The 22556-nt window shown below is 43.2% G+C and overlaps 1 protein-coding gene across 2 annotated transcripts in view; it reads right to left on the bottom strand.

Moving 5' to 3' along the window:
• Positions 1–22556, bottom strand: part of ALK (ALK receptor tyrosine kinase) — a 1017868-nt gene that overhangs the window by 110236 nt on the left and 885076 nt on the right. For both annotated transcript variants that reach the window (XM_056568555.1, XM_056568556.1), the window contains 2 exons: positions 7543–7674; positions 138–282 (listed from right to left, as the gene is read on the bottom strand). In XM_056568555.1, the coding sequence (XP_056424530.1) occupies positions 138–282; positions 7543–7674 (277 nt within the window). The remainder of the gene's footprint in view (positions 1–137; positions 283–7542; positions 7675–22556) is intronic.

Genomic DNA, 22556 nt, shown 5'->3' with positions numbered 1-22556 from the left:
TCCACTAGAGGACCCCTTTAAGCTTATCGCTTGATACTTCTAGAACATTTTACAGTTCATGGGCATTGAGTAAATAATAACTTTTTTGTCTTTAATTTTGTAAAAAATTATTTTTTTTTAATTAACCCATAATGTACCTGCTGCCCCAGATTTTCCATTGATCCCCAGCGTGGTGGAATTACTCTCTAGCCTCTCCTGGTGGATGATGTTGGTTTTTGCCCTATACGCTCTTCCTCCTCCTCCGGCGGCGATCAGCAGAGGGATGTATTTTCCGTTTTCCATCTGTAAAAAATAATTATATAAATATTGTTTTAAAAAATTTTAGACTGAAAATTAAAGTTCACTACAAGTAGATCTCCCACCCTCTAAAATCTTATTTCTAAAGGATCCTTTAGGACAGTGGTCTTCAACCTGCAGACCTCCAGATGTTGCAAAACTACAACTCCCAGCATGCCCGGACATTGGAATTAAACCAAAAAAGGACAAAAAAATGCTAATTGGACATAATGTCACCAAACTCCAAAAATGGTCTGGACAAAATTATTGGCCCCTTAACTTAATATTTGGTTGCCCACCCTTTGGAAAAAATAACAGAAATCAGTGTCTTCCTATAACTATCAATAAGCTTCTTACACCTCTCAGTCGGAATGTTGGACTCTTCCTTTACAAACTGCTCCAGGTCTCTCTTACTGGAAGGCGCCTTTTCCCAACAACAATTTTAAGATCTCTCCACAGGTGATCAATGGGATTTAGATCTGGACTCATTGCTGACACTTCAGAACTCTCCAGCGCTTTGTTGTCATCCATTTCTGGGGCTTTTTGACGTATGTTTGGGGTCATTGTCCTGCTGGAAGACCCAAGATCTCGGACACAAACCCAGCTTTCTGACACTGGGCTGTACAGTGCGACCCAAAATCCGTTGGTAATCCTCAGATTTCATGATGTCTTGTACACATTCAAGGCCCCCAGTGCCAGAGGCAGCAAAACAACCCAAAACATCACTGACCTCCCCCATATTCACTGTAGGTACTGTGTTCTTTTCTTTGTAGGCCTCATTCCGTTTTCGGTAAACAGTAGAATGATGGGCTTTACCAAAAAGCTCTATCTTGGTCTCATCTGTCCACAAGACATTTCCCCAGAAGGATTTTTTTCTTACTCAGGTTCATTTTGGCAAAATGTAGTCTTGCTTTTTTATGTCTCTGTGTCAGCAGTGGGGTCCTCCTGGGTCTCCTCCATAGTGGGGTCCTCCCGGGTCTCCTCCATAGTGGGGTCCTCCCGGGTCTCCTCCATAGTGGGGTCCTCCTGGGTCTCCTCCATAGCGTTTCATTTCATTTAAATGTGGACGGGTAGTTTGCGCTGACACTGATGCTCCCTGAGCCTGCAGGACAGCTTGAATATCTTTGGAACTTGTTTGGGGCTGCTTATCCACCATCCGGACTATCCTGCGTGACACCTTTCATCAGTTTTTCTCTTCCATCCTCGCCCAGGGAGATTATCTACAGTGCCATGGGTTGTAAACTTCTTGATAATGTTGCGCACTGTGGACAAAGACAAATCTAGATCTCTGGAGATGGACTTGTAACCTGAGATTGTTGATATTTTTCCACAATTTTGGTTCTCAAGTCCTCAGACAGTTCTCTTCTCCTCTTTCTGTTGTCTAATGCTTAGTGTTGCACACACAAACACACAATGCAAAGACTAAGTGAACTTCTCTCCTTTTTACCTGCTTTCGGGTGTGATTTTTATATTGCCCACACCTGTTACTTGCCCCAGGTGAGTATAAAGGAACATCACATGCTTGAAATAATCTTATTTATCCACAATTTTGAAAGGGGCCAATAATTTTGTCCAGACCATTTTTGGAGTTTGGTGACATTATGTCCAATTTGCTTTTTTTCCTCCTTTTTTGGTTTAGTTCCAATACACACAAAGGGAATAAACATGTGTATAGCAAAACATGTGTTACTGCAATCCTTTCCTGTGAGAAATACTTCATTTTCTAGAAAAATTTCAGGGGGGACAACATTTACGGTCATGACTGTATGTGTATAGAGCAGTGTCTCCCAACCAGGGTGCCACCAGCTGGTGCAAAACAACAACTCCCAGCATGCCCGGACAGCCAACGGCTGTCCGGGCATGGTGGGAGTTGTAGTTTTGCAACAGCTGAAGGCACCCTGGTTGGGAGACAGTGGTATAGAGGGACCAACCTTGGGAGACCTCCACCTGTAGTGTTTCCACTAACACATAAGACTCCGCCATATAATTCCTATATATACCGAAAAGAAGTACAAGAAACAAAATTGGCCTCCCTCATGGTGTCCTTGCTTCTTGCTCTTCCCTCCGCAGTGGAGATGGCAAATTCAAATATGGCCCCCGCCGCTCATCACTAGTAATGACTACTAGGTCTGGACTCTGAGGTTCTATATGTAAATGTTTCCCTGTTATAGAGGTAGTTATAGTGGGGGAGGTGGTGACTAGTACAAGGGGGATTGTGGTTCTAACTATTTAGGGGCATTGTGGCTTTTGACCAGGTGCAGTGATTAGACTCCATCCCCTCTCTCTCTCTCTGCAAAGCCAGAGGATTCATGGGAAATGTAGGCAGCATTAGGAAATCTGTTTAGTATGGCTGACAACTAGAGATGCGCGAACTTACAGTAAATTCGATTCGTCACGAACTTCTCGGCTCGGCAGTTGATGACTTTTCCTGCGTAAATTAGTTCAGCTTTCAGGTGCTCCGGTGGGCTGGAAAAGGTGGATACAGTCCTAGGAGACTCTTTCCTAGGACTGTATCCACCTTTTCCAGCCCACCGGAGCACCTGAAAGCTGAACTAATTTACGCAGGATAAGTCATCAACTGCCGAGCCGAGAAGTTCGTGACGAATCGAATTTACTGTAAGTTCGCTCATCTCTACTGACAACCCATGCCTGCAACATCTAAAACAGGTAAGCACAAGGCATACACAAGAACCTCTACAATACCCTATGCTGCACTGTTATAGGGACATTGGGGGAGATTTATCAAAACCTGTGCAGAGGAAAAGTTGCCCAGTTGCCCATAGCAACCAATCAGATTGCTTCTTTCAGTTTGCAGAGGCCGTGTTAAAAATGAAAGCAGCGATCTGATTGGTTGCTATGGGCAACTGGGCAACGTTTCCTCTGCACAGGTTTTGATAAATCTCCCCCATTATGACTAGTACTGACGGTAGTCTGTCTTCAGCATCAGTGCCCCACTAATGGGGATAGCCACTGTGTAAAAAAGAACCCCAACCATCGCACCAAATACATAGCTGATGTGTTCATTTGGACTAAAATGCTCCCGTATACAGCTGGGAGGAGGGGGGCGGGGCTTAATCGCGGCGCCGTATTCGGGAACCGTAGTTAATGCATGTCTATGAGCCGACCGGAGTGAGCCGTTTTCGGCCATATGCGGTTTCCCTACCGCAGGCAAAAACGTGGTCGACCGCGTTTTTGCCTACGGTCGGGAAACCGCATACGGCCGAAAACGAAGCCGACCGGAGGCTGCGGTTCACTCCGGTCGGCTCATAGACATACATTAAATACGGTTCCCGAATATGGCTGAAGCCCCGCCCCCCCTCCTCCCAGCCGTATACGGGAACTGTATTTAACAAAACGTGGTGTGAACCCAGCCTAAGCTTCCCAGTATCCATCTTTAGTCTGTAGAGATGTCTGCGCACCTGTAGCATGAGCACCATTACTTAAGGGGTCTGATCTGGGGTTTGATTTTGGTTTTTTTTAGGGGTTTGGTCTGTGGTCTGGATTTATTTGGGCATCTGCTCTGGGGTATTGATTTATTAAGGGACTGATCTGGGGTCTGAATTTATTTAGGGATCTCGTTTGGGGTCTTGATTTATTTAAAGCGGTACTCCACCCCTAGACATCTTATCGCCCCCACGATCTCTCCGGCAGCCCCCCGATTCATCAGCTCTCCAGAGCTATGTTTGCTCTGTGGCTGATGACTCTGCCCCCTCATGACGTCACACCCAGCCCCCTTAATGCAAGCCTATGGGAGGGGGCGTGGTAACCACGCCCCCTCCCATAGACTTGCATTAAGAGGGTGGGGCGTGACATCTGGAGTCTGGATTTATTTAGGGAGTTGGTCTGGAGTCTGGATTTATTTAGGGAGTTGGTCTGGGGTCTGGATTTATTTAGGGAGTTGGTCTGGAGTCTGGATTTATTTAGGGAGTTGGTCTGGGGTCTGGATTTATTTAGGGAGTTGGTCTGGGGCCTGGATTTATTTAGGGAGTTGGTCTGGGGTCTGGATTTATTTAGGAAGTTGGTCTGGGGTCTGGATTTATTTAGGGAGTTGGTCTGGAGTCTGGATTTATTTAGGGAGTTGGTCTGGGGTCTGGATTTATTTAGGGAGTTGGTCTGGAGTCTGGATTTATTTAGAGAGTTGGTCTGGAGTCTGGATTTATTTAGGGAGTTGGTCTGGGGTCTGGATTTATTTAGGGAGTTGGTCTGGGGTCTGGATTTATTTAGGGAGTTGGTCTGGAGTCTGGATTTATTTAGGGAGTTGGTCTGGGGTCTGGATTTATTTAGGGAGTTGGTCTGGAGTCTGGATTTATTTAGGGAGTTGGTCTGGGGTCTGGATTTATTTAGGGAGTTGGTCTGGAGTCTGGATTTATTTAGAGAGTTGGTCTGGAGTCTGGATTTATTTAGGGAGTTGGTCTGGGGTCTGGATTTATTTAGGGAGTTGGTCTGGGGTCTGGATTTATTTAGGGAGTTGGTCTGGGGCCTGGATTTATTTAGAGAGTTGGTCTGGAGTCTGGATCTATTTAGGGAGTTGGTCTGGGGTCTGGATTTATTTAGGGAGTTGGTCTGGGGTCTGGATTTATTTAGGGAGTTGGTCTGGAGTCTGGATTTATTTAGGGAGTTAGTCTGGGGTCTGGATTTATTTAAGGAGTTGGTCTGGAGTCTGGATTTATTTAGGGAGTTGGTCTGGGGTCTGGATTTATTTAGGGAGTTGGTCTGGGGTCTGGATTTATTTAGGGAGTTGGTCTGGGGTCTGGATTTATTTAGGGAGTTGGTCTGGGGTCTGGATTTATTTAGGGAGTTGGTCTGGGGTCTGGATTTATTTAGAGAGTTGGTCTGGAGTCTGGATCTATTTAGGGAGTTGGTCTGGGGTCTGGATTTATTTAGGGAGTTGGTCTGGGGTCTGGATTTATTTAGGGAGTTGGTCTGGGGTCTGGATTTATTTAGGGAGTTGGTCTGGGGTCTGGATTTATTTAGGGAGTTAGTCTGGGGTCTGGATTTATTTAGGGAGTTGGTCTGGAGTCTGGATTTATTTAGGGAGTTGGTCTGGGGTCTGGATTTATTTAGGGATATGGATATCTTGGATACAGTGTAAATTTTTTTATTATTATTACTTTTTTTCCCCAGACGATCAGACGCAGTCAGCCCAGACATTTTTGGTCATTGCTGCACTTTTGTTCTATTTGCTATTGATGAGCTGCAGCCATCGTTACAGTGTGATTTCCAGTCCTCTGTGTCGGCCAGAGAGGAATAATCACCGATTAAACTGCAGAGAATTCTTATTGACTCCTCTCTCCATTACTCTGCGGGATCCTTATTAATGACTCTCTAACAGCAAGCAGAGGATGACAAAGCTCCGCTTGTTGTCAAGTACTTGTCACCTATATATTACCTGCCCTGTAATGAGCAGATACATAATGAGACGATGCAATGGAATATTTCACGGCAGCGACTTGTGTCCTGACAGATTCCTCCAGGTGTGTTCCCGGCTGCAGTAGATCACTGTATACAATGGATATTTACATCACATGTATTAAAGGAGCACTCCGGGTTCATGCACACTCACCATCACTATTCCTACAGCGCCATCTGTTAATCCAGCACTGTTGCATCTATGTGTTTCATTATTGTAACTGGGTCATGTGAGCACCTGTCTAATCCAGAGAAAGTCAGTGTTTAATGTGTCAGAGGAACGTGGTCAGTCCTGGTTTCGCTGACTTCTTGTGAACGACAGGATAACATTATCACCTATCACATCAATCCTACTAGCTACTAGACCCTCCCCTCCAACTCTATCTGTATACTGCTGCTATCTCTATGGGATCAGGATATATAGTAGTTATACACCTCCCCTCCAGCTCTATCTGTATACTGCTGCTATCTCTATGGGATCAGGATTCATAGTAGTTAAACCCTTCCCCACCAGCTCTATCTGTACACTGCTACTATCTCTATGGGATCAGGATATATAGTAGTTATACACCTCCCCTCCCCGCTCTATCTGTATACTGCTGCTGCTATCTCTATGGGATCAGGATATATAGTAGTTATACACCTCTCCTCCTTCTCTATCTTTATACTGCTGCTGCTGCTGCTATCTCGATGGGACCAGGATACATAGTAGCTATACACCTCATATCCGGCTCTATCTGTATACTGCTGCTATCTATATGGGATCAGGATATATAGTACTTATATACCTCCCCCAGCTCTATCTGTATACTGCTGCTGCTGTCTCTATGGGATCAGGATACATAGTAGTTATATACCTCCCCTCCCAGCTCTATCTGTATACTGCTACTGCTATCTCTATGAGATCAGGATATATAGTAGTTATACACCTCCCCTCCCAGCTCTATCTGTATACTGCTGCTCTCTCTATGGGATCAGGATATATAGTAGTTATACACCTCTCCTCCAGCTCTATCTGTATACTGCTGCTATCTCTATGGGATCAGGATATAAAGTATTTATACACCTCTCCTCCAGCTCTATCTGTATACTGCTGCTGTTATCTTTATGGAATCAGAATACATAGTGGTTATACACCTCCCCTGTGTTCACATAGTGTCTTTTGCTGTATTTTTTCTGTTTTTGCTGTCATTTTCCCAAAATCACAGAAAATATTCTAATATTTTACCACAATTGTAAATTCAAATTTAAATATTTGTAAAACATCTTGATTGTGATTATAGGTTAAATCCATTTCTCCTCATAGTCATATTTCTGTAAAAAAATTGACTTTGAATAACAAAATGAATCAAAACTGCACATAGTGTGAACTGACCCCTACCCACTTATGAGTCTAATCAGTTCACCTGGGTGACCCCTGGCACCAGCAGCCTAATTAGATGACCAGGTGCAGTGATTAGACTCCATCCCCTCTCTCACTGCAAAGCCAGAGGATTCATGGGAAATGTAGGCAGCATTAGAAAATCTGTTTAGTATGGCTGACAACCCATGCCTGCAACTTCTAAAACAGGTAAGCACAAGGCATACACAAGAACCTCTACAATATTCTCTAATAATACCCTATGCTGCACTATAAAAGCAAAATGCTGCATTGCACTATGGGAGATATAGTGGTCATCCCAAGCAACAATAGAAATAAAACCAAGTGTCTGAGAATGCTGTGTGCAGCAGTGCAGTGTAAAGGCAGCTTTGGATGTAACTAGAGTAATATATGAGGGTCAGGTCCAGGGGATCAAGATGCAATTTGACAAGTATCACAAGTGACTTATGAGGCCCCTATAACACCCAATTAAATACCTTAAAAATATAGGTGGCTCCTCCGCCTCCACCTCCTCCGCCGGCCCATTCGCTTACACTCCCGTTGATTCGGAGTTCTTCCTCGATTTGGTTGTTTTCGCCCATGCAAACCATTTTCAGGACGGGATCGGTCTGTGTACAGAGAAGAGATGATAAAGGAGAACTCCAGCTCCAGTTCTACAGAGATCTAGATCTTCTCTGGTTCTCATAGTTCTTCCATGCTTTATAGAGATGAGCGAACTTACAGTAAATTCGATTCGTCACAAACTTCTCGGCTCGGCAGTTGATGATTTTTCCTGCGTAAATGAGTTCAGCTTTCAGGTACTCCGGTGGGCTGGAAAAGGTGGATACAGTCCTAGGAAAGAGTCTCCTAGGACTGTATCCACCTTTTCCAGCCCACGGGAGCACCTGAAAGCTGAACTAATTTATGCAGGAAAAGTCATCAACTGCCGAGCCGAGAAGTTCGTGACGAATCGAATTTACTGTAAGTTCGCTCATCTCTAATGCTTTACCTTCAACATGTTGCACTAGCTGTACAGCAACTACAGTGGTCCCTCAAGTTACAATATTTTTTTTTTATATAATTGTTTATTTTTCACAAATTTTTCACAAATTTTTTTACAAAAAGAAGAAAAGCATGTATGCAAAATGTTATGTCAATACAATCAACATTAATAAGTATTACACGAAAGAAAATGAATAGTAAAATAAAAGAAGAAAAAGAGAGAGAGAATATATATATATATATATATATATATATATATATATATAAAAAGGAAAGAATAAAAAGGAAAGTAAGTATGTAAAATTTAAAAAATTTAAAATAAAAAGGGAGAGAAAAAAATAAAAATAAATAAAACATCAAAACATTTGTTGATAATCTTCATAGAGTCTCATCTTCACGTGTCCATCCGGGGTGTGACTTTGAGGATGGATAATTAGTTCCAGGACGACCATTGTATGTTGGGACCATTGTATGTTGGGACCATTGTATGTTGAAACCATTGTAAATTGGGACCATTGTATGTTGGGACCATTGTATGTTGAAACCATTGTATGTTGAGACCATTTTATGTTGAGACCATTGTATGTTGGGACCATTGTATGTTGGGTCCATTGCATGTTGAAACCATTGTATGTTGGGACCATTGTATGTTGGGACCATAACTCTATGGAAACCTGGTAATTGGTTCTGAAGACCCAAAATGTCATCCAAAAATAGGAAAAAGTGAGGATTAAAAAAAAAAAAAAGTAGATAACTAATACAGATAAAGCAAATCCTTACATATAAAAGTAAGAAAGATCTGCTGGGAGCTGTAATCACTGTCTATGTCAGTGTTTCCCAAGCAGGGAGCCTCCAGCTGTTGCAAAACTACAACTCCCAGCATGCTGGAAGTTGTAGTTTTGCAACAGCTGGAGGCACCCTCGTTGGGAAACACTGGTCTATGTAGAGGACAGGAACTTCTTCAGGGTCCAGTACAGTACACAGTGTCCTAAAAAATTTAAATGGAGCCGCCCTTACTTGGCGTCTAAAGGAGCAGCTAACCATTGCATAGGTTAAAAGTAGTACAGAACATGTAATACCTCCCTGTACTGTAGGGGCGCTACCAGACAGTCAGTCAGTGCATACACTTCAGTAATACAGGTAAAGAGTACAGAACATGTAATACCTCCCTGTACTGTAGGGGCGCTACCAGACAGTCAGTCAGTGCATACACTTCAGTAATACAGGTAAAGAGTACAGAACATGTAATACCTCCCTGTACTGTAGGGGGCGCTACCAGACACCAGTCAGTGCATACACTTCAGTAATACAGGTAAAGAGTACAAAACATGTAATACCTCCCTGTACTGTAGGGGGCGCTACCAAACAGTCAGTCAGTGCATACACTTCAGTAATACAGGTAAAGAGTACAGAACATGTAATACTTCTCTGTACTGTAGGGGGCGCTACCAGACACCAGTCAGTGCATACACTTCAGTAATACAGGTAAAGAGTACAAAACATGTAATACCTCCCTGTACTGTAGGGGGCGCTACCAGACAGTCAGTCAGTGCATGCAATTTAGGAATACAGGGGTTTTACCAGTGAATGCCCATTCTGATTGGTCGGTTCTTCCAGCCATTGACATGTTTTGCAGATTCCATAGTACTGTATGTTGAGTCTGGTTTCAAGTTACAATGGTCCAGAAAAGACCATTGTATGTTGAGGCCATTGTAAGTTGAGGGATAACTGTAGTTACCTAATGCGTTTTAGCTGTATTTTACCAGAAATGATCAAAACCACAGTAAAAATTAAACCTTATTGCCATTTGCATAATTTCAGATTCCCAAATAAATCCACAGCCATGAACAGACTCCTGAATAAATCCAAACCCCAGACCAGACGCCTAAATAAATCCAGAACCCAGACCAGACTCCTAAATAAATCCAGAACCCAGACCAGACTCCTAAATAAATCCAGAACCCGGACTCCTAAATAAATCCAGAACCCAGACCAGACTCCTAAATAAATCCAGAACCCAGACCAGACTCCTAAATAAATCCAGAACCCAGACCAAACTCCTAAATAAATCCAGTACCCAGACCAGACTCCTAAATAAATCCAGTACCCAGACCAGACTCCTAAATAAATCCAGAACCCAGACCAGACTCCTAAATAAATCCAGAACCCAGACCTGACTCCTAAATAAATCCAGTACCCAGACCAGACTCCTAAATAAATCCAGTACCCAGACCAGACTCCTAAATAAATCCAGTACCCAGACCAGACTCCTAACTAAATCCAGAACCCAGACCTGACTCCTAAATAAATCCAGTACCCAGACCAGACTCCTAAATAAATCCAGTACCCAGACCAGACTCCTAACTAAATCCAGAACCCAGACCAGACTCCTAAATAAATCCAGTACCCAGACCAGACTCCTAACTAAATCCAGAACCCAGACCAGACTCCTAAATAAATTCAGACTGCGAAAATGTGTAATGTTTACAGTAATTTCTGCACACACACATGAATGTTGTACTTAGTTGCGGTACTGATAATTAGCTGCAACGTGTGTACACAGCCTTAGGGAAGGAGCTTGGCTCACCTGCAGTAATGCCAGAAGGTATACGAGATACGGAGGGTGTCCGGTAATAGTAAGGGGAGCAGAGGACAGTGTGAGTACTAACAAATGACAAACACATTTTAAGTTCCAGTGTCCAGTGACCGTAGGAAGAGGAGCTCTGCAGCACAAACTACTGCTCAAATGGGTAAATGGAAATTATATTTTTCTTTGTTCTAATTAACTTAGAAGGTCTGAGGTCTGATTAACTTGTCGCAGTGGTCTCCAAACTGTGGACCTTCAGTTGTTGCAAAACTACAACTTCCAGCATGCTGGGTGTTGTAGTTTTTGTAAAATCTAGAGGTCTACTATTAGGAGACCACTGGCTTAGAGGTTCTGGTTTGAGGTTTAATTACCTTTATGTGCCTGGAGTCTGACTTCCTTTGATGGTCTAGTCTGGGGCCTGATTTGCTTAGATGGTCTCTAATGGGGTCTGATTATCTTAGATGGTCTTTACTAGGGTCTGATTTCCTTAGATGGTCTAGTCTGGGGTCTGATTTCCTTAGATAGTCTAGTCTGGGGTCTGATTTGCTTAGATGGTCTTGTCTGGGGTCTGATTTGCTTAGATGGTCTCTAATGGGGTCTGATTATCTTAGATGGTCTTTACTAGGGTCTGATTTCCTTAGATGGTCTAGTCTGGGGTCTGATTTGCTTAGATGGTCTTGTCTGGGGTCTGATTTGCTTAGATGGTCTTGTCTGGAGTCTGGTTTCCTTAGATGGTAGAGTCTGGGGTCTGATTTCCTTAGATGGTACTCTAATGGGGTCTGATTATCTTAGTTGGTCTCTACTGGGGTCTGATTTCCTTAGACAGTCTATTCTGGGGACTGATTTGCTTAGGTGGTCTTGTCTGGGGTCTGGTTTCCTTAGATGGTATAGTCTGGGGTCTGATTTCCTTACATGGTCTCTAATGAGGTCTGATAATCTTAGATGGTCTTTACTGGGGTCTGATTTCCTTAGATGGTCTAGTCTGGTTCTGATCTATTTAACTGGTCTGGTCTGGAGTCTGATTTCCTTAGATGGTCTTGTCTGGGGTCTGGTTTCCTTAGATGGTCTATTCTGGGGACTAATTTGCTTAGGTAGTATAGTCTGGGGTCTGATTTCCTTAGATAGTCTATTCTGGGGACTGATTTGCTTAGGTGGTATAGTCTGGGGTCTGATTTCCTTACATGGTCTCTAATGGGGTCTGATAATCTTAGATGGTCTTTACTGGGGTCTGATTTCCTTAGATGGTCTAGTCTGGTTCTGATCTATTTAAATGGTCTAGTCTGGAGTCTGATTTCCTTAGATGGTCTTGTCTGGGGTCTGGTTTCCTTAGATGGTATAGTCTGGGATCTGATTTCCTTAGATGGTCTCTAATGGGGTCTGATTATCTTAGATGGTCTCAAATTGGGTCTGATGATCTTAGATGGTCTCTAATGGGGTCTGATTATTTTAGATGGTCTCTAATAGGGTCTGATTATCTTAGATGGTCTCTACTAAGATCTGATTTCATTAGATGGTCTAGTCAGGGTTCTGATCTGTTTAAATGATCCAGTCTGGAGTCTGATTTGCTTAGATGGTCTAATTTGGGATCTGATATGCTTAGATGGTCTAGTCTGGGTTCTGATCTGCTTAAATTGTCTAGTCTGGAGTCTGATTTGCTTAGATGGTCTTGTCTGGGGTCTGATTTCCTTAGATAGTCTAGTCTGGGGTCTGATTTGCTTAGATGGTCTTGTCTGGGGTCTGGTTTCCTTAGATGGTAGAGTCTGGGGTCTGATTTCCTTAGATGGTACTCTAATGGGGTCTGATTATCTTAGTTGGTCTCTACTGGGGTCTGATTTCCTTAGATAGTCTATTCTGGGGACTGATTTGCTTAGGTGGTCTTGTCTGGGTTCCTTAGGTGGTATAGTCTGGGGTCTGATTTCCTTACATGGTCTCTAATGGGGTCTGATAATCTTAGATGGTCTTTACTGGGGTCTGATTTCCTTAGATGGTCTAGTCTGGTTCTGATCTGCGTAAATGGTCTAGTCTGGAGTCTGATTTGCTTAGATGGTCTTGTCTGGGGTCTGGTTTCCTTAGATGGTATAGTCTGGGGTCTGATTTCCTTAGATGTTCTCTAATGGGGTCTGATTATCTTACATGGTCTCTAATTGGGTCTGATGATCTTAGATGGTCTCTAATAGGGTCTGATTATTTTAGATGGTCTCTAATGGGGTCTGATTATCTTAGATGGTCTCTACTGAGATCTGATTTCATTAGATGGTCTAGTCAGGGTTCTGATCTGTTTAAATAATCCAGTCTGGAGTCTGCTTTGCTTAAATGGTCTAATTTGGGGTCTGATTTGCTTAGATGGTCTAATCTGGAGTCTGATTACATTTAAGGGGACTGATTGTCTGTGCTACTCTTGTGCAAATTGTGATAAAATTTGTGCCAAAATCACACAAACACATTAAACTCGTAAAAACAAAACGCACAGTACAACCACACAGCCTCACATGCTGTCTACGGACTTTACTGCATTTTTAATGCGCCCCTTCCCTTTAAGTACCTAAATCTGACCCCATTGCTCATCCACGTAGATGAATGGGGCCACTCGTCTGTTTCCCCTTATAGATGGGTCCTATATATATGAGCCATGATTCCAGGCCTGAACATAAAGAAGCTTTTAATGACTAATAATACCGTCCCCGCGGTGTGCAGAGAATCGCCGTGACATTATAAGCGTCTCCGTCTTTTGTGCGGCTGCTGATTACAATCCAATTAACTGGATAAACCTCAATCCAATGGACTAAACCTGATTATTCCCTCATTCAGTCCGGATCCACTTCAGCCGCTTCTCACAAATTAATATTTCACTTCTATTAAAAAACCATCCTGAATTCACTTGATTAGAATATATATATATATCGTATATCGTCTCCGCAGATAACACCGGTGAATAGGGAATGGTCGCGGTGAAGAACGCTGCTGTAATTCATCTCAGGACAGGAATGATCTCTGCCACTTTGTCATTGTCCTCCGGAGCGTGAAGATTCAGGATGCTCTTAAAGGGCCCACGAGCAGACCCCCAGCATGCGCATATATCAGTGTTTCCCAACCAGGGTGCCTCCAGCTGTTGCAAAACTACAATTCCCAGCATGCCCGGACAGCCAAAGGCTGTCCGGCATGCTGGGAGTTGTAGTTTTGCAACAGCAGGAGGCATCCTGGTTGGGAAACACTGGCATATATATATATACACACAGTGGTCCCTCAACATTCGATGGTAATTCGTTCCAAACGACCCATCGTTTGTCGAATCCATCGTATGTTGAGGGATCCGTGCAATGTAAAGCATAGGAAGTTATACGCACCTGTCCCCGCCGCTCCGGACCGCGTCCACACTGCTCCTGATGCTGTCCCAGGGGCTCCCGATGCTGTCCCGCTGCTCCGGCGTCTTCTTCAGGATCCTCCGGCTTCTTCCGCATCTTCCCCAGGGTCCGGGCCTCGCTTTCTGGTGACGTTATTACGTTGCAGCGCCGACACGGCGTGCGTAGTGACTAGGGATCGACTGATTATCGGTATGGGCGATATTATCGGCCGATAATCACGATTTTGGGCATTATCGGTATCGGCAATTACCATGCCGATAAGCAGATAATGCCCCGCCGCACCGCGACCGCCCCCCCGACCCGCCGCACCGCGTCGCCCCCCCCACTGCACCGCCCCCATTGCCTTCCCGGTTTTATAATTACCTGTTCCCGGAGCCCACGCTACTTATTGCTCCTGCTGCGTCCTGCTTTGAGTGACGTGCGCGACGTGACGTCACCATCAGTGCGCACAATGACAGCTCAGGAGGACGCCACCGGAGCCAGATGTGGAGTGGACCCCGGGAACAGGTAATTATAAAACCGGGGATGGGGGAGGCAATGGGGCCGGTGCGGCGCGGGGGGTCGGTCACGGTGCGGTGGCGGTCGCGGTGCGGTGGTGGGGGGGAGCGGTGACGGCGATAGGACTCAAGACCCCCGGACAGGCAGGGCCACTGCAAAAGCCACTGCAGTGCATTGAATTAAAGTGCGCGCTTTAAATCAATGATCTGCAGCGGTGTCGCGGGGGGATAAATAGCCGATAACTTATACCGATATTCCGGTATAAGTTATCGGCTATCGGCCCTAACCTCCACCGATTATCGGTATCGGTATCTGCCCTAAAAAACAATATCGGTCGATCCCTAGTAGTGACCTAATAACGATGCCAGAAAGTGAGGCCCGGACCCTGGAGGAGATGCAAAAGACGCCGGAGGATTCCGAAGTGGACCCGGAGCAGCGGGAATAGGTAAGTGAACCTGTCCGGGATGCTTAAACTGCTATCCGACAGCAGCTTAAGCATTTTGCGCTGTCGGATAGCAGTTAATGCGATAGCCCATCGCATGTCGGGGGGGTTAGTGTATATATATATATATATAATCTCAATAATATCATTTAGGGTGCGCTCACACTGAGCAAATCAAGAGAAATTCACGGCAAAAAATTTACGGGCGGAAAAAAGGATTTTATTTTCACGCAAAATTTGCGCTAAATTTGCATGGAATTTGCGCGGAATTCGCACGGAAATGGGGGAGAAAGAAGTGAAGGGTTTTTCAGACATTTCCACGCAAATTCCGTCCGAAAACGATGTCGGGCGGAATTTTTTTTATTACCATTGACTTCTATTGATTTCTGCTAGCGGATTCCGCTTGAAGAATGAACATGTTCTTTCTTCAAGCGGAACGGAATTCAGCGTCCGAATTCCGCTAGCAGAATTTAGTGAGAACAGAATTTAGTGAGAACAGGACAGCGGAAAAAACATTAAAGTCAATGGGCAGAGGAGATGTGAATTACTATGGAGCGGAGAATTCAAGAGGAATTAGTCAGTGTGAACGCACCCTTAGTTTCACTTTAATTTTGAAAAAAACTATTTGGGGACATATTCAATTTATACAACAGTCATTTTCAATTGTGCCTTTTTTTTCCCTTCACCACTTTTTCATAGCTCACTTGTGTTGCGCCATTTTTTTTTCACTTAGCGTCAAAAAGAAAAAAACATTTTGGGCCAATTAAAAATCCTGAAAAATTCAAATGCAAATAACATGTAAGGATATTGTGAGATGATTCATCTGAAACATCATAATCCAAATCTAATAATAATGTGAGTGTGAACACACCTACAAAAAATTATCCAAAAAAGTGAATATCTTGTACAAACATATACAGAACAGGAATGGAGCTATCCCACTTATCACTGACAGCAGTCCCACATATAGAGGCTATAGTTAAAACTAACCTAAGATGGTATTACTCCCCTGATAGGCTCCATAAAATATCCTTGGTGAATTCCGAAAAATGTTAACGAAACTGCGGGGTGACAGGATCCCTTATACATATTTTATGGCTATGCCCAATGACACAAGTCTTTTGGCGTAAAGTAGAACAATTACTAGTAAACATCACCCGCATCCCAAGTAAAATGACACCACAAAAAGCATCGTTACTATTACAAATGCAAATATATCCGGTAAAAATGCGATTTTCTGGTATGCAAGTGTGGTAAGCCTTGGGGGGTGTAGGGTAGTTGGGATGTTGTAGTAGATAAGGGGTTAATGTTAACCCTATAGTTCGTGACGCCAGGCTGAGGGCTAGTATGCTTAGGTAATTCTCCGGCCTACTTGAAGGTACTTGAACTTGAACAAACTTTACTTAAGTGCTTGCGGTACATCCAATGAACAATGACAGTCTCAGGAAAACAGTCTCTATATATCTCAATGACTGACAATTGTTGCAGACCTTGAATGATATTAAAAGTCTCTGAATTTAGGGTAGTTATTGCAGATCCGTCCAGATTTAGGGGATAGATAAGGTCCGGTGATCCTGCAGAGTGCGTGGGGATTGATACACTCAGAATTTAGAAGTTATCGGCCGTCGCAGCAAGGTTCAGGCCTAGACTCACTGATCTCAGCAGCGCAGAGGCTTCTTGCTTGCTTGCACAGGAACAAGAGAGCGAGAACATGGCCGCCGCTCCCTTATATGGGCAGGGGGCGGGGCTAGTCTGATTGGTCCGAACATCCGTCATTCACTGTTACACAGTGTGATGGGATTGACTACGTCACAGGGACCTCCAAAGGTCCTCAAGCAGAAATACCATAGAGTTCACCTGACCACGTGACCCGCAGGTCCTGCTACGCTATGGGCAGGTAATTAACTATTTATTTACATTTATACAATCTTATGCATCCAAATCCTAAGTGGTTACTGGACAATTACCAGCTGGATGGGAGGTGACTAGGGGTGAACTAGACAATTGGGACCCCGACGTCCTAGGGACTCTGGCTATGGGGACCCACAATAAAAGGTACCGGATAGGATACAGTACCGGGACACCACACAAGATTTTAGCGGTCGTAAAGTTAGTTCTCTGCAGATACTGGAGACAAGCACAGATTCCTGAAGTGAATGAAATAATAAATACGATACAACACTGTTATAAATCAGAGGAAATGATAGCGAAACAATCAGAGTATACCCTTTTATAAAAAATGGAATTATGGAACACATTTAGGGGAGGAATAGGAAGTCAACAATAAAATAGGAAAGATCAGAAGATATGAAAAGAGAAAGTTAAAGGGTACCTCTCATCAAATAAACTTTTGATATATTTTAGATGAATGAATGTTGAATAACTTTCCAATAGCATGTTAATGAAAAATATGCTTCTTTCTATTGTATTTTTCCCGATCAGTCCTGTCAGCAAGCATTTCTGACTCATGCTGGAGTCCTAAACACTCAGAGCTGCCAGCCTGCTTTGTTCACAGCCAAACAGGCTGTGAACAAAGCAGGCTGGCAGCTCTGAGTGTTCTCCTTTGTGAACAAAGCAGGCTGGCAGCTCGTAGTGTTTAGGACTCCAGCATGAGTCTGAAATGCTTGCTGCCAGGACTGGTAGGGAGACCCCTAGTGGTCATTTCTTCAAAGTGGAAAATTAAATAGAAAGAAGCATATTTTTTAATAACATGCAATTGTAAAGTTATTCTGCATACATTAATCTATAATATAGCAAAAGTTTTTTGGATGAGAGGTACCCTTTAATGGACTAAGAAACACATTAAGGAAACAGAAGAGAGAAGGATACAGAGGGGGGCACCACGGAGTGGGAGATAGATATAATTGATGGGTGGAAGGGTATAGTTATAAGTGTATATAAGTATGTGATGAATTTATCTACATGGAATATGCATGCTTATTTGTATATGATGAAAAAAATCAATAAAATTATAAATACAAAAATTAAATATATACAAAAAATAAAAAGTTAATATCTCCACAAAATGCTGAAACAGACATACAGTACTTGTTGAGGACCTATGTATATATATATATATATATATATATATATATGTTATATACACATACACATATACATACAATAAAAAGGTAGGGAAACCGGCACTGTAAAATGACTTCTAGTCACAGGTGGGTGCTCTACTCTTCGAGTTCAGACTCCAAAACCTTCCATCATACATCAAGTAATAAGGGCGGCACTTATAAAGGCATTTTGCAACTTGATGGGTGAATAAAATGAATAAAAGGCACATTTCTTTGTTATATATAAATATATATGTATATATATATATATATATATATATATATATATATATATATTTATATCAAAACGTAGAAATGGAGCAGCACAACCAAAAAAGGAGGAGGTGGATGTGGGTGCCCAGAGAGCCGTCTCCATGGTGATCGTGATGCTCGCTTAGGATTGGTCCAGTCTTCTGGTGCGTCACAGGCGCACAGACGCACTGACGCACAGAACGGCGTGCACGCCGGGGAACTAACAGCGGCATCACACGCCATTACAGTAACCTGTCCTTCCCGCAAAGATTACACGTATGTTCCGCCTACCTCATTATAACTATTTATTCACTTATCCTCTTTTTGATGTATTATATGGCACTTTAAATCGGGGCATTTCACTAATTTATGCCCCTTATATACACAGACTGCCCTGATGTAGGATTTTTGTATATGTCTATGACACCAATGCACCTTGAAGTGTATTGAATTTTGTTAATATTGTTAATTAATTTTATGTAATTGACTATTTACACTACTGTACAACCATGTATAAATACTCTGTCAGTATCACTGTTGAGCTTGAGAAAGGCTGCAAGTGGGCAACCGAAACGTCGCTATGCCGCCAGGCTAATAAATCCATCACTTTTTTGCACCTTACTTTGGAGTGCTGCGGATTACTTTCTGAATTGCTATATAAATTTATATATATTTAATTAATTTATATATATTTATTTACACACACATATACAATACAGATCAAAAGTTTGGACACCTTCTCATTCAGAGTTTTCTTTATTTCCATGACTATGAATATTGTAGATTCACACTGAAGGCATCAAAACTATGAATTAACACATGTGGAATTATAGACATAACAAAAAAGTGTGAGAATCTGTCATATTCTAGGTTCTAGCTCCTTTTGCTTTGATTACTGCTTTGCACACTCTTGGCATTCTCTAGTTGAGCTTCAAGAGGTAGTCACCTGAAATGGTTTTCACTTCACAGGTGTGCTGGTGTGGAGGAGGAGGTGTGATGGTGTGGGGGAGGAGGTGTGATGGTGTGGGGGAGGAGGTGTGATGGTGCGGGGGAGGAGGTGTGATGGTGCGGGGGAGGAGGTGTGATGGTGCGGGGGAGGAGGTGTGATGGTGTGGAGGAGGAGGTGTGCTGGTGTGGAGGAGGAGGTGTGATAGTGTGGAGGAGGAGGTGTGCTGGTGTGGAGGAGGAGGTGTGATGGTGTGGAGGAGGAGGTGTGATGGTGTGGGGGAGGAGGTGTGCTGGTGTGGGGGAGGAGGTGTGATGGTGCGGGGGAGGAGGTGTGATGGTGCGGGGGAGGAGGTGTGATGGTGTGGAGGAGGAGGTGTGATGGTGTGGAGGAGGAGGTGTGATAGTGTGGAGGAGGAGGTGTGATGGTGTGGGGGAGGAGGTGTGATGGTGTGGAGGAGGAGGTGTGATGGTGTGGGGGAGGAGGTGTGCTGGTGTGGGGGAGGAGGTGTGATGGTGTGGGGGAGGAGGTGTGATGGTGGGGGGCTTTGCTGGTGACACTGTTGGGGATTTATTCACAATTGAAGGCATACTGAACCAGCATGGCTACCACAGCATCTTGGCATCAGCAGCATGCTATTCCATCTGGTTTGCGTTTAGTTGGACCATCATTTATTTTTCAACAGGACAATGACCCCCAAACACCTCCAGGCTGTGTAAGGACTATGTGACCAAGAAGGAGAGTGATGGGTGCGGCCCCAGATGACCTGGCCTCCACAGTCACCGGACCTGAACCCAATCCAGATGGTTTGGGGTGAGCTGGACCGCAGAGTGAAGGCAAAAAGGGCCAACAAGTGCTAAGCATCATGGGAACTCCTTCAAGACTGTTGGAAAACCATTTCAGGTGACTACCTCTTGAAGCTCATCAAGAGAATGCCAAGAGTGTGCAAAGCAGGAATCAAAGCAAAAGGTGGTTAGAACCTAGAATAGGACAGATTTTCACACTCTTTTATGTATATAATTCCACATGTGTTAATTCATAATTTTGATGCCTTCAGTGTGAATCTACAATATTCATAGTCATGAAAATAAAGAAAACTCTGAATGAGAAGGTGTGTCCAAACTTTTGGTCTGTACTGTATATATATATATATATTTTTATATATATATATATATTTATATATATATAATTTTTTTCTTTTCTTTTAAGGCTGTGTTCACATAGTGTTTTATTTGTAGTACTGTCTCGGTACCTCCATGTGTTACCACGCTTTTCTGAAATTGTGGTAAAAATTGCGCAAAAAACTGCAATATTGCATATTGATAATTTGTTGTATAAACGTTGTGGAAAAAGGCATGTGGTATTGTACCAGTACCGCAAAACAGCAAAGTCAAATGCACCTCCAGTTCAAAGTAAGTCGCTGATGTTGTACGGACCCCATTCAAAAAGAAATAATTATAGTAGTATTTTGCAATGTCAAGTTCAAAAATATATAATAATGCAAAAATTTAAAAATAAATTTAAATCCTTTTTCATTTTTGTACCATTACTGAGGTAGTGTAAACTCTGCACCAGAATTTAATGTAAACATGGGTATGATCCTCTGAAAATGTCCGACTAAATCCCCCATCACGCCGACTGTTGCAGAACGTCAGCGCATCCTGTAAACGTTTGCTTTTTGAAATGTAAACTCCTTGGAAAATGTAGAGCGCCACTTTTTTTTTACCAAAACACTGAAAATCACACTAAAGAATCCTGGGGATTGTAGTCTGAGGGAGACCACAGAAACAGGAAGTAGTTAGTTCCCAAAAACAAGCCAGCCTGTGATGTGGACACAGGACATGGCCATTTACCACCAACACAAGCACAGATCCTTGGTAAACACGTTCATTACTGTATGACACTTAGATACTATAGTTACCTGTTGGATAACACCTTTAAAAATGATTATAGTGGATTTATACCATATTATGTCAGTGTAATACAGGACAGGAGTCACCTGTGAGGCTTTAGTGGCTGTTCATAAAGTAAATGTAAGTGAACCCCATTGTGTAACACACATAGGAAAGTTGTAATAAAACAATGTAGTGAGGTCAGAGCGGGAAAGTATTGACGCCTCTTGTTTACAGACGGAGAGGACGTCAATATTAATGAAATAAACCTGATCTGCTGCTTCCTCATTGTGTCAATTACTATTATTACCACAGACAAACAACCTAGAGCCTGAAATAACATCTATACCCAGAGCCACGGGGTAGATAGACACTTGGGGTACAGGATAATAACACTTGGGGTACAGGATGATAACACTTGGGGTACAGGATAATAACACTTGGGGTACAGGATAATAACACTTGGGGTACAGGATGATAACACTTGGGGTACAGGATAATAACACTTGGGGTACAGGATAATGACACTTGGGGTACAGGATGATAACACTTGGGGTACAGGATGATAATACTTGGGGTACAGGATAATGACACTTGGGGTACAGGATAATGACATTTGGGGTACAAGATAATAACACTTGGGGTACAGGATAATGACACTTGGGGTACAGGATAATGACATTTGGGGCACAGATGATGACACTTGGGGTACAGATGATGACACTTGGGGTACAGGATAATGACACTTGGGGTAAAGGATAATAACACTTGGGGTTCAGGATAATGACACTTGGGGTTCAGGATAATGACACTTGGGGTACAGGATGATAACACTTGGGGTACAGGATGATAACACTTGAGGCACAGGATGATGACACTTGGGGTACAGGATGATGACACTTGGGGTACAGGATAATGATACTTGGGGTACAGATAGATAATACTTGGGGTACAGGATGATGACACTTGGGGTACAGGATGATGACACTTGGGGTAAAGGATAATTACACTTGGGGTACAGGATGATAACACTTGGGGTACAGGATAATTACACTTGGGGTACAGGATAATAACACTTGGGGTACAGGATAATAACACTTGGGGTACAGGATGATAACACTTGGGGTACAGGATGATGACACTTGGGGTACAGGATGATAACACTTGGGGTACAGGATGATAACACTTGGGGTACAGGATGATAACACTTGGGGTACAGGATAATAATACTTGGGGTAGAGGATAATAACACTTGGGGTACAGGATAATGACACTTGGGGTACAGGATAATGACACTTGGGGTACAGGATGATAACACTTGGGGTACAGTATGATGACACTTGGGGTACAGGATAATAACACTTGGGGTACAGGATGATGACACTTGGGGGTACAGGATGATAACACTTGGGGGTACAGGATAATGACACTTGGGGGTACAGGATAATGACACTTGGGGGTACAGGAT

The sequence above is a fragment of the Hyla sarda genome, chromosome 3 (genome assembly GCF_029499605.1).
Source record: "Hyla sarda isolate aHylSar1 chromosome 3, aHylSar1.hap1, whole genome shotgun sequence".
NCBI lineage: Eukaryota > Metazoa > Chordata > Amphibia > Anura > Hylidae > Hyla > Hyla sarda.
The sequence above is the reverse complement of the archived record's forward strand: the minus strand, read 5'-3'. Positions and strand labels throughout refer to the sequence as shown.